This window comes from Camelus dromedarius, chromosome 12 (assembly GCF_036321535.1).
Source record: "Camelus dromedarius isolate mCamDro1 chromosome 12, mCamDro1.pat, whole genome shotgun sequence".
Taxonomy (NCBI): Eukaryota; Metazoa; Chordata; class Mammalia; order Artiodactyla; family Camelidae; genus Camelus; species Camelus dromedarius.
In genome coordinates, this window is record NC_087447.1 from 42,851,540 (window position 1) to 42,866,641 (window position 15,102).

Here is a 15,102-nt window from a genome sequence, read left to right on the forward strand (position 1 = left end):
GAAAAATCCTCTTCCTGGTTTGTTCCCCAGTAAGCCAGGGTCCCTGGGGTCATTCTGCATGTATGAGGGGGTCATGAGGGAACAGGAGAAATGGATGCCCAAATGTCCTAGGGCGTTGGGGCAGAAACTCAGACCCACTCTCAGCCCAGGAGAAGGAGGAAAAACCAGAGCTTCTGACTTTTCCAGAGAGAGCCAGGTTTAGAAATGAAGATTGCCCCTCACTTCCCTTTACACCCTCAGTGTTTCTATATGTCCTGGGCCTGCAAGCCTCGTGAAGGGACCCAGCCAGCAGCTGCAACTAGCCAGGTACAGCAGCCCCTTGGGGCCGTCTGCGCCTTTCTGCCGTCCGTATTCACTGTCCACCAGCCAAGCCCCGGCTGTGAGGCTCTGGACTGGTCACACCTTGATGCCCCTGGCAGAGCACGGACCCTGAGCTTTCTTTTCCTGAAGGTTCTACTCCCTCACCCGGGCAGAGCCTCCTCTTTGCCACCCCACCCTCAGCCTGGCTCCAGCAGGGCTGTGAACACAGAGATTGTTTCCTGTGGCAGCCACTGCCTCTGAACACATTCCAGGACCGTTCTGGGAGAAGACACCCCAGGGCCCTGTTCTGGCCTGGCCGGCATTCAGGTCCTGCCAATCTTGGGTCTTAGAAATGATGTCCTCCCTGCTTGAGGTCCGCCTCTGACTGGAGGGGCAGAGCAGCGGCACAGTGAGGGCACACAGACCTGGGCTGGGATCAGGGCTCAGTAAGTCCAGCCGGCCATGTTCTGTTGCTCATGTTTTAGGTTTTCCACAAGTCCTTTGTCCCTCTAGCCTAGTTTTGATGTCTGTGTAAGTGGGAGGGGTGCATGTGTGCACACACTGGCTCTGCAGTGATCAGCCCTAGGGTTGTATGAGGCATCTGCCTCCAAGCCTCAGGTCCCTTGGAGGGCATTGAGGAGATCAGTGTTTCCTTTGACCCTGAGACAGCCCTTTTCCAGATCTTTTTCAGATGGCTGTCCCTGAGGTGTGGGGAGCTGCTGTCCCCAGGGGAAGGGCTGGCAGGGCCAGGATACCTGTCTCTGCCTCAAGGCTCAGCAGTGTTTTAGTTATCCATAGGGTGGGAGGTCAGCCAAGCAAGGCACTGGCTGTCCAAACACTTGTGAACATCCAGAGATCCTTCTGGAAAAGAGGGTTTATTTCTGTCATGGACTTGGCACCATGACTCTGGGCCCGTTTCCTCTTCTCTAACACGGTCCCTAGGGGAGTGCTTTTGACCCGGCTCCTGACAGATGGTTCAGGCCTGGTGTGCCCCCCGTGTTGACTGGTGTCCCGTACTGGCCCTCAGCACTCACTCCTGTGCCGTTTAGCTAGTACCCTGGAGCTTTTCTTCCGGGCTCGCTTCAGTCATTCTGCTTGGACAGCGAGCCCTGTAGTGCTGGAGGCCGGGAGCCCCCTCTAGGCCAAGGGAGGGATGATCCCACTGAAACCTGTGGCTGTTTTTTGGATCCTGAGGAAAGACGGCACTGGATAAGAATGGTGCCAGCCTCACCTCAGTCAGTGGTCCTCAGTCAAACCACTTTTTCCAGTCAGGAGAGGAAGGAATGGACTGAGGGCAGAGCGGGAGAAGTAACACTGGGCTGGGAGACAGGAAAACTGTGTCCCAAGTCTGCCACTTATGACCAGCCTGAGCCTGATTATCAGCAGCCCCAGATGTAAAATGTGGAATTGATAAGGTGACTCCTGTAGGAGTTTCCAGCTCTTACACACTATGAATCTGTGATCAACCCTTGCTCAGCTTGCCTTTTACTCCCTGGCCTGAGCTGATACTCCCACACGAAGTCAGGCCCACTTGTGTATTTGGTGGGTGAGTAGGTGTGTGTGTTCAAGTGTTACTATGTACCCTCATGGCTGGTTCTAGAGAGTTACCGAAGAGGGTAGCACCACTGTCCTTGAGACCATGAGCAGTGGGAATGTGGGAGCTTCACCAATCGGCAGGGTCAGACCCAGGCCCGAGCCCCCTTAGCAATTTTGTTGCACTGGGAGGGGGGTATTTTAACATGAAAGGATGTCCTGAGCCTGTCCCAGCAGGCTCTAACTCCCCTTCCCTGAAGGTGCCTGGCCTGGGCTCAGTGCTTTGTCTGTCTGTCTACCAGTACCCTATCCAGCTGCTCCCATGCGGTGGTGGCCTTGCTCTACCCCTTCTCCTGGCAGCACACCTTCATTCCTGTCCTCCCGGCCTCCATGATCGACATCGTCTGCTGTCCCACCCCTTTCCTGGTTGGCTTGCTCTCCAGCTCCCTCCCCAAACTGAAGGAGCTGCCTGTGGAGGAGGTGGGCCACCTGGGGAACCAGCTGGGGGGAAGGGTGGAGAAAGGAAGAGGCAGAAGGAACAGAAACCCCCGGGAGGGAAGGGTGGGAGGGGGAAAGGAGAGAGGAGAAGGTCTTCTGGGGTCTTCTCATTTGTGGCCTCTGCGCCTCTGTACCCAGCTCTTTTCCTTTCTCCTTGGGAGGTCTGTCCCTGGCTGGAGTTAGGAACTGTTATCTGACCCTGGGAATCCAGGAGGCCTGGAGGTCTGGGGAGGGCACTGCAAGGATTCATACGCTGAATCACTGCCCCACATGGCTCTTTTTCTCAGGCACTGATGGTGAATCTGGGGTCTGACCGATTCATCCGACAGGTAAGAGCGGGACACTGCAGAACACGGCCTGCCCTAGGGTGGGTGCTTGTTTGATGCAGAGCAACCGACACCGTCACACACACTGCTCCACCTTCACAGCCCGATTGTTGAGCTCTCTGGGTTCCACATTTACAGCATAGACAGTGGTGGGGAGAAGCTGCTCTGAAAAGTCCTGACACCTTAGCAGGATCTGCCGTTCTGGCTGGCATCATCAGCTTCTGGAAGGCAGTGTGGGAGTGGGAGGAACATGGCCTGGAAGTCAGAAGACTTGACCTCTGCCCTCTGCCACCTTTGAGATACATGATCTTGGATAGGCCTCTGAACTTCTCTGAGCCAGAGTTCTCATCTGTAAAACAAGCACGGTGATAACACCTGCCTTGAAATGTTGCAGGAGGATTACACATGACGCACAGAACCCTATGGAATGTAAAAGTCTGCGATCATTGTCAACTTCAAAAAGCCTGTTAGTGATGGAAACCCTCCTGGTTCTCTATAAAGGAACACAACCCAATGCTATACCCTCTGGGAATGTAGTCTGTTACACACCACTGATAGAGCTATGACCCCTGGGTACAGAGTGTCAAGGTACAGACACTCAACCAGAATACAAACAGAAATAGCCTAACCTCGTACCTGAGACACAGGCTGGGCCACAGTCTCCATGTCCCCAGCCAGCTGTGCTTCCCACCAGGAGCTGAGGATGTAGAAACTGGGGAGACTGCATCCTGGTGCTGGAGTGGGAATCCCTATTGGCTCTGGGCAGTGAATGCCACCCACTCCACCACTTTTTATCTCTGTGACCTTGGACAAGTTTCTTTAAACTCTCTCTCTCTGCCTCAGCTCCTCATCTTAAAATGAGGTTGATAATACAGTATCAAGGTTATTGGGAGAATGAAATGAAATTATTATTTAAGCTCTTACAACAGGGCTGGAACAAAGTGCGGTGCTCAGTCAGTGTCACTGCGTCTTCTCTCTGCAGATGGATGATGAGGACACGCTGTTACCTAGGAAGCTACAGGCGGCTCTGGAGCAGGCTCTAGAGAGGAAGAGCGAGCTGATCTCCCAGGACTCTGACAGCGATTCCGACGATGGTGAGTGACCTGGTCCCAGGCTCCCTCTGCTCTGGGTCAGGCTTCAGACAGCCTGGACCCTGTCTCCATGCACCAGACCCTTCTGACTGATGAAACTCCAGGTATAGGACCTTGGTCTCACTTTAGCCTAGAATTCTCTAGCCCAGCTACCAGTGGGGTCCAGGGAGTTACAGCTTGACTGGGTCCGAAGGGAGAGAAGTGTTGTGGTATTTTATCAGAGGGAGTTCAGAAACTTAAACAACACTGGGGCTGCTCTATGGTGGCCCAGACTGCAAAGCTACACTCTTGCCTCTGACACTTCTCTACCTCAGGAGGTTTGGGGATAAAAACCCACAGAAAATTGGCAACCATAAAGACTCTTCTTGCTGACAGGACACTAGTTATTCCTCCCTCCCCAGCCTTGCCTTGAGCCACTGCAGGAGATGGAGGGAACTTCCCCTTCCTGGGAAACCAGGAAAACCACCCAAGGTGAGGGGGGTGGGGAAGGCAGTGCTCTGGTCTCTGATCTCCATTCTCACTCATCTAGCAAGTATTTGCCAGCGTCCATGTTCAGAGCAGTTTCCCTCCTGGCTCGTGGGCTAGCGACAAGCCCAGGAGTACAAGAGTGAAAGGTTCAAGAACAGATAAGTGGTTCTGGCTGGAGTTTTGTTGGGGAGAGGGAAACACCACCAGCTGGAGGTTGGGATTGCAGGCTCTTGACCTGAACCTCAGAGATTTTCTTTTCTTTTCCAGAATGTAATACCCTCAATGGGCTGGTGTCAGAGGTGTTTATCCGGTTCTTTGTGGAGACTGTTGGGCACTACTCTCTCTTCCTGACCCAGAGTGAAAAGGGGGAGAGAGCCTTTCAGCGAGAGGCTTTCCGCAAGTCTGTGGCCTCAAAAAGCATCCGCCGTTTTCTTGAAGTTTTTATGGAGTCTCAGATGTTTGCTGGCTTCATCCAAGACAGGGAGCTAAGAAAGTGTCGGGCAAAGGGTAAGGCCAGAAGAGCCTGGGGTGGGGGCTCTGGAGGGCTAGAAGGTGTCTTCCTCTAACTTTTCTGCTGCCGGCAGAGTAGCCAGGCACCGAGTATCCATCAGGAAGCTTTTGGGTATCAACCAGGACAGACCTCCTAATATCCCTTTTCTTCTGATAGAGACCACCAAGGCCAGTGTGTCCTGCCCCAGTAAAGTACCTTCACAAGGCTGGGCACAGGCTGGAGCCATGTGGCAAGAGAGTGGGGGCTTACCTCCACCTACCCCCTCTTCGCATGCCTTTATTCAGAGAAAAAGACTAGACTGCACAATTTAGGGAGTTCTGAGAACCTAGGGGCTGAGAGAAAGCCCTAGCTCTGTCTTAGGTTGGTGGCAGTCTGCATTCAGAGCAGGTCATCTTATCTGTTATTTCATCAGCTTTGCTCAGTTTAAGTCTTTTCCATCTCATCAGCACCCTTCTGTCTAACCTCGGGGTTATTTCTTCTGTCCACTAATACTGTCCATTTAGTGTAACAAACCTTTTGAAACAACATGGTAGAGTGGTCTAAAAGGAACTAGAGAAGGTGTCCACTTCGGGGCAGCTCTGATAGGAGGAATGGCATCCTCACTATAATGCAGCTCAGGAATGTGCACTGGGAGGCAAGGTATTGAGGGCCACTTGTTGTCAGCAGTGGACACCAGTGAGATGTCATTAAGGATACTTTTGATGAGCCAGTCTGAATTCTGATAAGATGCTCCTATAAGTTATAATTGCAGATCTATGGTTTCTCCCTTTTTGGGATCCGTGCCCCTTGTCCACCCCCTGGCTCCAGGCCACCTCCCCTTCCCTTCCTCCAGTGACTGTTCTCTTCCCTGTTCCTGTTCCCCCTTTTCCCCAGGCCTCTTTGAGCAGAGAGTGGAGCAGTACTTAGAGGAACTTCCAGACACTGAGCAGAGTGGAATGAATAAGTTTCTCCGCGGTTTGGGTAAGTAGCCTTGTCACTGATGAGACAGGTGTTCAGCAAGAAGGGAGAAGCTGGGGGATTTGTATCCAAAACTACTCTAAACCAATGCCAGTGGGTATTTATATTGGTTGTAGACAGAACAGGAAGAGGTCTCATAGACCCTTACATAAGTCAGAACTTTTTTGGGTGCATTTCTTCCTGAGTGAGTATGAGGGCCATTCAGACCAGTGAGCTGAGTGCCCTTATCTGAAAAACTTCCATTCCCTTCAAAGAGCTCAGCCAGCTAAATCTTAGAACCATAGCATGTCTCACTTTGAAGGAAAGTTGAGACCAAAGAAGTTAAATGTCTTGCCCAAAGCCACACATGATTAATACCAGTGCCCTAATTAAAGCTCTAGAGTGTTTTCACTATCCTGGGTCTGGCTGTATCCAGTCTTCCTAAACCTTCTCTCCCACTAAGAGACAGGGCTGTTGGAAGAGATGACTGAAACATTCTCACTCTTGCCCTCTCTGGCCCACAGGCAACAAAATGAAGTTCCTCCACAAGAAGAATTAAGCCCCTTTCCCAGTAACAAGAGTCCAGTGCCTTTGCAGGGCCTGAGGCCTGGAGCCTGGGGAGGGGGCCCAGCCTTGGACATTCTGGGCTGCTGTGGCTGCTCTGCCCCCACAGACCCCACCCTCCAAGCCAGCCCACCTCTGCCTTCACAATATCCCAGGATACTGTTTGTAAATAATCTGCTGTAAGCTTTTCTTATCTGTTTTTGTAACGAGCAAAGAGAACCTGGTAAATATTTGTATATTCCCAAGGGGCTGGGTGCTTTCCTGCCCTGCCCGAGCATGGATGAAGTTTTGCTGGGTGCTGGTGACTGGCCAATTATGTGCAGCTGACTGTCTCAGCCGAACCACTGATCTTCCCCTGGGGGTTCCTGGCCGGCCTGCCTGCCTAAGGCCCCTGCTGCCAGTCTTGGGCCCTGGAGAGCAGATGCTGTCTTGGTATGTACAGGACTATTTTTTTTTTAATCTTAGAGGTTCTATTTTTTTCTAGTAGTCCCCCTCCCCTAACCCTGGTTTTGAAAGGCAAAGGCCAATCAGTCCCCACTTGCAGCACAGTGCCAGGCTCTTGAGCCTGGCCTTCTCTTGTTCCTCTCACCTTTGTGAAGGTCAGTGAGTCATGGGAAGCCCACCCCAGCTCTGCAGTGTTCTCCAGGCCCGGCTTCCAGTCAGTGGCGGCCACGATGCGGTACAGGGCATCCCTCCTTTCCACCATCTACGGGTGTTCTCAATAAACAGTATAGTTGTTTGGGCCTAGAGCCCTATGTGTTTCTTGGCTTCATTATCTAGAGTTCTTTCTCCAGGGCGGGTGGGCTGAGACAGGCCAATCAGGAATGAAACACCTTCATGCAGGGAACTGAGTACTTAATTAAGAGTTTAGCTTCAGTGTGGGTCACTGACCTTCCCTGAAATTCAGTTCTCTGGCCTGAACTGTATGACTGGTCTTAGAAGATATCTAATCATTGTTCTAGCTCAGCTTCCCTCTCCAGTTGCCAGCTGTTTAGATTCTGTGTAGGTGTTTCCAGTGATGGAAAGAATGTTCATTGCCCCTTGGCCCAACTATCAGGTGAATCTTAACATTTTCCTATTCAGTATGAAGTAAGACACCACTGGGTATCCTGACAATGGGTGGAGTGAAGCCTCGCTAAAGCCAGATCAGGGCTTGCTCATAGCCCTGGCGCATTGCCTATGGCCCTTCCATGTCAACTGTGAGTAGTTTTTTTCCATTGGAACCCTAGGTGTGCATACAGAAAATTCTGCTGTACTCCTTAGAAAAGCAAGGAGAGAAGCAGGGTGGGGAACATGGGTGGCTCAGGCTTTCCACCCACCCAAGGCCTTTGCAGAGCAGAGATCTTGAAAATTCCCAGGGTGAAGCCGGAACTCTCTTCACTGGTATCGGCTTTGGGTCTGGCAGGATTTGAACCATAAAGTTTTCCTATCCTTCCACCCTAGCCTACTTGTTAAGTGGGAGATGATCCCTTCTTTTTTGAGTCCCCCTTTCTCCTTTTCCCCATCTCCACTGAGGCCTGCACAGATCCCAACCTGTGGTTTGGGTTGCCGTATGCTTCATAAAGCAAAGTAGAAGGTTTGTCTTTTAAGAGGACAAAAGTAATCTTCTTCCCTGAAAAAGCCTCTTACATTGTTGGCTTTGGCATCTTCTGGGAATAGGAGGGCATGGATTGACGCCTCATGAGTCTGGGTTTTCAACTGAGGTAGAAGACAGTGGTTATAACCAGAAAGTCCAAACTGGGGTGTAGTTACCTCCAGAACTCGTGACTATTAACTCAGCCTGGGCATCGTGACAGTCATAGAAGTGGATTCCTTAATAAAATAATAAGACAGATTCCAAAAGGTGCTAATTCTTCCTCCTTTTCCTTTTTAAAAAAATGAATCTTCAGACATGTGATCAGAACATGATATACACACACACATATGTGTGTGTGTGTAAACTATTTTTTTGTAGAATCTAACTTTTATGTATCTTTAAAATACAGTACATTTTAACCCTAGGGATTTCATCCTCTTCCTATAACCACAGCTCTCATCCCAATCTAGAAAACGGATATTGGCACAGAATGGCTCAGAATGGCTGCAAGGGCCCATACAGTGTTTGCTGTCTCACTTGGAAGGCAAAAGAGGGTGTGTCTGGGGGACGTGGTTTGGGGTTGAAAAAAAGTGTTCAGGCATCCTAACATGGGTGGAGTTCCAAGTTCTGCTTTCATGTGATCTCTGAACCTTTAACTGATGGTTCTCAACCCTAGCAGATCCAGCACTTTTTCTATAGCAAATACTGTAAACTCTGCCCTTTACTATCCTGAATGAAATTCATGGATAATATAACCTACCTAAACACGTCTTAACTATAGTATAAATGGGGAGAAATAAAAAGAAAGTATTTTGTCATAAAATAACATGTATTTAAGTATGTAAATGCTTGGGCACAACTGTATTAGAAGATAAAATGAAGTCGGATGTTTACATCTATACACAATTACCTTGAATGCAATAGCTACACATGCAGAGAAAGTGTGATGAATTAGCAACTCAGATTCTACTACATATGTGTTAACCATTGGTAAGTTTTCTGAAATGAACAATTTGGGGCAATATTCTGAACAAAACACATTTTGAACTTCCTCTCATTTAAACAATAGTTGGGAGAGGGTGCCAAGATGGCGGGCTAGATAGAGGCTCTTAGCTCATCCTCTCCCATGATCACACCAAGAGAGACATCCACAGACCCACCCGTTCACTCAGAACACTTGCTGAACTTTGACAGAACATCACCTACTTCAAAAGACAAAATTCCTCACAATCTGGTAGGAGAAAAACGAAAAGAAAAAGGGAATTAGCGTGGGACCTGTCCCACAGGGAGGGAGCAGCAAAGGAGAATAGCACTTTTGCACTGGGATGCCTCCTCTCCAACAGAGAGGTCAGTGGGGATGAAGGGAGAACCTCCGAGGCTCAGACGTGTACAGCAGCCCCTTGGCTGACAGAACCAAGAGAAACCAGCACAAAGGGTGGGCTGGGACTGGCTGCCTGAGCAATACCAAAGAAATACAAAAAAATCCCCAGAATACTAGGAACAACTATATGGAAACAAACAGGACGACCTAGAAGAAATGGACAAGTTTCTGGAAACATACAGTCCACCAAGACTGAATCAAAAAGAAATAGACCACTTGACACATACCAATCACTAGAAACAAAACAGAATCAGCAATTAAAAAAAAAAAAAAAACCTCCCTACAAACAAAAGTCCACGACCAGATGGCTTCACTGGGAAATTCTACCAAACATACAAAGAACTCATACCAGTCCTTCTAAACTCTTCCAAAGGATTGAAAAGGAAGGAAGTACTCCCAAACTCATTCTATGAAGCCACTATCACCCTGATACCAAAACCAGACAAAGACACTACCAGAAAAGAAAATTACAGGCCCATATGATTGATAAACACAGATGCAAAAATCCTCAACAAAATATTAGCAAACAGAATCCACAGCACATAAAAAAGATCATATACCATGATCAAGTTGGATTCATCCCAGGGACACAAGGATGGGTCAACTTATGTATATCAGTGTGATACCATATGAACAGAATAAAGGACAAAAATCACATGATCATCTCAGTGAATGCAGAAAAGGCATTTGATAAAATTCAACACCGATTTATGATAAAAACTCTTACCAAAGTGGGTATAAAGGTAACATATCTCAACATAGTAAAAGCTATTTATGACAAACCCACAGCCAGCATAATACTCAATGATGAAAAACTGAAAGCCTTCCCATGAAAACCTGGAAAAAGACAAGGATGTCCACTCTCACTGTTTCTATTCAACAGTCTTGGAAGTCCTAGCCACAGCAATCAGGCAAGAAAAAGAAATAAAATTGATCCAAATTGGAAGAGAAGAGAGAAATTGTCACTATATGCAGATGACATGATACTATATATAGAAAACCCTAAAACCCCCACACAAAACTAGAGCTGATAAAAGAATTTGGCAAGGTAGCAGGATACAACATTAACATACAGAAATCAGTTGCATTTCTTTACACTAACAATGAAATAGCAGGAAAAGAAAGTAAAGAAACAACCCTTTACAAATCACATCTAAAACAATTCTTAGGAATAAATCTGACCAAGGAGGGGAAAGACTTACACAAGGAGAATTACAAAACATTAAGGAAATTAAAGACGAGTTAAAGAAATGGAAAGATATCCCATTCTCTTGGATTGGAAGACTCAATGTTGTTAAAATAGCCATACCACCCAAGGCAATCTACAGATTTAATACAATCCCTATCAAATTGACCAGGACATATTTTATAGAACTAGAACAAATAATCCTAAAATTTATATGGAATCACAAAAGACCCAGAATTGCCAAAGCAATTTTGAAGAAAAAGAATGAAGCTGGAGGAATAACCCTCCCAGACTTCAGACAATACTACAGAGCTACAATAATCAAAACACCATGGTATCGGCATAAAAACAGACATATGAATCAGTGGAACAGAATAGAGAGCCCAGAAATAGATGCACAGACCTACAATCAATTAATCTTTGACAAAGAAGGCAAGACTATACAATAGAGAAAAGACAGTCTCTTCAGCAAGTGGTGTTGGGAAAACTGGATAGCAGCATGTACATCAATGAAGTTAGAACACTCCATCACACCATACATAAAAATAAACTCAAAATGGCTTAAAGACTTTTATAAATATAAGACAAGACACAATAAACCTCCTAGAAGAAAACACAGGCAAAACATTATCTAACATAAATCTTAGCAATGTTCTCCTAGGGCAGTCTACCCAGGCAACAGAAATAAAAGCAAAAAACAAACGGGACCCAATTAAACTTACAAGCTTTTGCATAGCAAAGGAAACCATAAGTAAAACAAAATGACAACCTATGGAATGGGAGAAAATATTTACAAATGCTGCAGCTGATAAAGGCTTAATTTCCAGAATATGTAAACAGCTCATACAACTTAATAAAAAAACAAACAATCCAATCCAAAAATGGGCAGAAGACCTACACAAGAAATTCTCCAATGAAGACATAAAAATGGCCAATAGGCACATGAAAAAAATGCTTACTATCACTAATTATCAGAGAAATGCAAGTCAAAACTACAGTGAGTTTTCACCTTACACCAGTCAGAATGGCCATCACTCAAAAGTCCACAAACAATAAATGCTGGAGAGGGTGTGGAGAAAAGGGAACCCCCCTATACTGCTGGTGGGAATGTAGTTTGGTGCAGCCATTATAGAAAACTGGAAATTCCTCAAAAAAATAAAAATAGACTTACCATATGATCCAGCAATCTCACCCCTAGGCATATATCTGGAGGGAACTCTAATTTGAAAAGATACATGCACCTCAATGTTCGTAGCAACACTATATACAATAGCCAAGACATGGAAGCAACCTAAATGTCCATCGACAGATGACTGGATCAAGAAGTTGTATATATATACAACTGTGTATATACTGGAATATATATACACACACACATAATGGAATACTACTCAACCATAAAAAATAAAATGCCATTTGCAGCAACATGGATGGACCTAGAGATCATCATTCTAAGTGAAGTAAGCCAAAAAGAGAAAGAAAAATACCATATATCACTCATATGTGGTATCTAAAACAATAAAAAAAGAGGACACAAATGAACTCCTCTACAAAACAGAAACAGACTTGCACACATAGTAAACAATATTATGGTTACCTTGGGAAAGAGGTTGGGACGGGATAAATTTGGGAGTTTTGAGATTTGCAAACGTTAGCCACTATATATAAAAATACGTTTTAAAAATTGATAAATTTCTTCTGTTTAGCACAGGGAACTATATTCAATATCTTCTAAGAACCTATAATGAAAAAATACGAAAATGAATATATGTATGTATATTCATGACTGGGACATTGTGCTGTACATCAGAAATTGACACTCTGTAACTGACTATACTTCAATTAAAAAAATATAAGAACCCAATGATTGCAATCCTGGAAAACAGAAGTATGTGAAAACTGCAAAAAAAACCACAAACAAACCCTTTTTGATTTTGTGTGTAAAAAGAAGTTAGGGCTGTTCTAAGCTACTTTTTTCTTTGTACTTTAGAGTCAACCCATACATTGCAGGACATCTAGCATCCCGGATTGCTTCCCTTCCAGGATTGTGAGAGACAAAAAAATGCTCCCCTAGAGGATGGTACTGCCACTATTGAAAACAAGTGTCCTTAATGCCTTTCTGACAACCCAGGGCAGTTGCTCAGAGCAAGACAATGCTATCTTTTCTACCAGACGTCCCAGTGCCTATGGTGTCAGCCCTCCTCCATTCTGGACTTAAGAAAAGCCCTGAGTTTTCTCCTCTAATCATTCTGGTAACTTTTAGAGCAGGGCAGGCTGTGCCATTATTACCTCTTTCTAAATGCTCTTCTCAGTAACCATGCTCTGGTAAACTACAGTGTTGAAATGAGAAGTCTGGATTTTTTAAAGGCAGTATTTTGGAGTGACCTTGGAAAGCATATTATTCCAGCTATGGTTCACATTGGATGGTCTGCGGAATTAGGGCTCCAAGAAAATTACTCTAATTATAATCATAGCTCAGTTTAAATTTTGTTTAAAAATAATACCCTTTATTTCACAAATAGACTTATAACCCTCCTTGTATCCCAAATGACTGATTTATAAGGATACAAAAATAGGGTATTTTTAAAAACCCAACTTTAAAGTGGAAACAAAAGTAAAGTAAAAATTGGGAGGCAAAATGGAGTCAGAAATTAAAGATAACACTTTAACCTATATTCTTAGTATGCTACTTACTAGGGGCGACATACAAAATTACTTTCTTGAGCCACACAATGTGGTAGTAAGCATTCCAAAATATCTCACATTTATTTGCCTTTGAGGTTGGGGGTGGGTGTAATTTAAAAGGTCATGAAAGCTCTAGAATAAGAGAAAATATTACTTTTCAGCACTGACAAGCTACCAACAACTGTTTTTAGTTATCTTCGCCCATTTATATTGCGTTTTAGTATGAAAGTAATATGCATTTGGTTAAGCAAGCTCAGACTGTACCAAAGCACCCATCTCCCTCAACTCCCAAAACTCATGAGGAAACCCGTTCTTTGGAAGGCAGCTATGCTCACCAGTATACCACCAACGCTGCACGGAAATCCGTTCCTTGGGTTTTCTTCCACAACTTTCCCATGCGCGTACAAGCATTTTTGTTTTTAGCCCAAAGTACCTCGAACACAGCTGGCACTCATTATCTTTGAGACAACGGAAACGAAGTTAATTCTGAGCGGTCTGGAAATTCCCATCTTTAAAGTGCACAGTAAGACGGCGTCTCACGTTCTTCCGCGCGGCCGAAGCAGGACTTTAAGTACAGCGAGGCCGGAACCACCGCTCGGAGTGCTTACCCACGCCGCACTGGGACCGGATCAGGGCTGGGTTAAACATCCCGCCTCATCCGGGAAAATTTCTCCGCTGAGCGACACGGGCCGACTCCGCCCTCTGCCGGAAATGGATCCGGCGCCGACCGTGCTTCCGGCCGTGGGATGGGGTGAGGAAGGTCAGAAACGACGGAAGCAGAATCTCACACCCCCGGAAGTGGCTCTCAGGGGCGGGGAAGAGAGCGGCTATGGGAGCTTGATCTCGTAGCCTCCCGCCCCCTAGCGTAGACGCGCCCTGCACCGCTTCCGCTAGCGTTGCTAGCCTTTGGCTGGTTTTCCTCCCGGGGGTCTGGCTGCTCCTGGGCTAGTTAGCCATCGAATAGAAGTCCACTTATTTGAATTTAAAATTTAAATCCTATTTAGCTGGTTTCGGTGCCAGTGACATAATTTGCAAGTTATGTGGCGGACATTGCCCATAAATTGGAAGTTATTGCTGAAGCTCCAATGTTTCAATGAACATGTATTTAAAACACAGATACATTAGGTTAGAAATACCCTTAGTAATTCAAGCTTATAGAAAATTTAACCGTTAACCTAACATTTCCCACAATTATTTTAAAGGTAGCGAACAAATAATTGAAGACCACCAACCATCTCCTACTGGCCAACTATCCTCCTCTAAACCCTATTTTGCTGCCAGTCCCACCTCGAATTCAGTCACCAAGTCCTGTTGCCTTTGTTTTCTCAATCTTACTTCTCTTACACCCTCAAAGTCCTGCCTCCAGCCTCCCTCTGTAGCACTGTGCTTCAGCTACAACCTGGTCTGAGTACCTGTTCTCTCCAGGTTCATCTCCCACCTAATACCTCCCAATTTGCCTAATCTTTCCAAATTGGGTTTCTTAAACATGTTTGCTCTTCCTCCTGCTTAGACCATTTTCCCACTGACTGAAGCACACCAAGGTTAATTAACTTGCCTGCTCCTGTAATAGTTCACCCACATGCCAGTTACTAAGAGCCAAACAAAAATTTAGTAAATGCTTTCCATTTCACTTGATCCACACAACCCTCAAGTAGGTACCTTTACCTAAATTTAAAAATAAGAAAATTGGACTAAGCCTGTCACACAGCTGTTAGGTTTGGATCTAAATTTCAAATGTGGTCTGAATCTTAAGACACAGTATTTTTGTATGTCTACACTTTCAGAGTCTAGTAGGTATCAAACATTAAACCGTCTTTTAACTATCAACTACTGACCACCTGTTGGAAATCCAGTCTCAACTTCCACATAAGTCCTCCAAAAGACATCAAAAGGATACCCATTTTTACCTTTCTCCATCAGCACCAATGTGGAAGAGGTAAATAATTCAATTATCCAACTGAGTGCCTTCCTGACACCTTTTAACTCTCCAGTATTGTCAATTATGTTTTTTCCCAGTGCTTCCTATGTTTCATCATCCCCAATATCT

The 15,102-nt window shown here is 45.8% G+C and overlaps 1 protein-coding gene across 4 annotated transcripts in view; it reads left to right on the forward strand.

Annotated features, from left to right (window-relative positions):
• The window catches only part of DENND2B (DENN domain containing 2B), a 104,629-nt gene extending 97,647 nt beyond the window's left edge, over positions 1-6,982 (forward strand). For all 4 annotated transcript variants that reach the window (XM_010985931.3, XM_010985930.3, XM_031460078.2 and 1 more), the window contains 6 exons: positions 2,136-2,313; positions 2,619-2,660; positions 3,640-3,751; positions 4,484-4,723; positions 5,601-5,687; positions 6,188-6,982. In XM_010985931.3, the coding sequence (XP_010984233.1) occupies positions 2,136-2,313; positions 2,619-2,660; positions 3,640-3,751; positions 4,484-4,723; positions 5,601-5,687; positions 6,188-6,222 (694 nt within the window). In that variant the 3' untranslated portion in view covers positions 6,223-6,982. The remainder of the gene's footprint in view (positions 1-2,135; positions 2,314-2,618; positions 2,661-3,639; positions 3,752-4,483; positions 4,724-5,600; positions 5,688-6,187) is intronic.
• Positions 6,983-15,102: the final 8,120 nt, after the last annotated feature.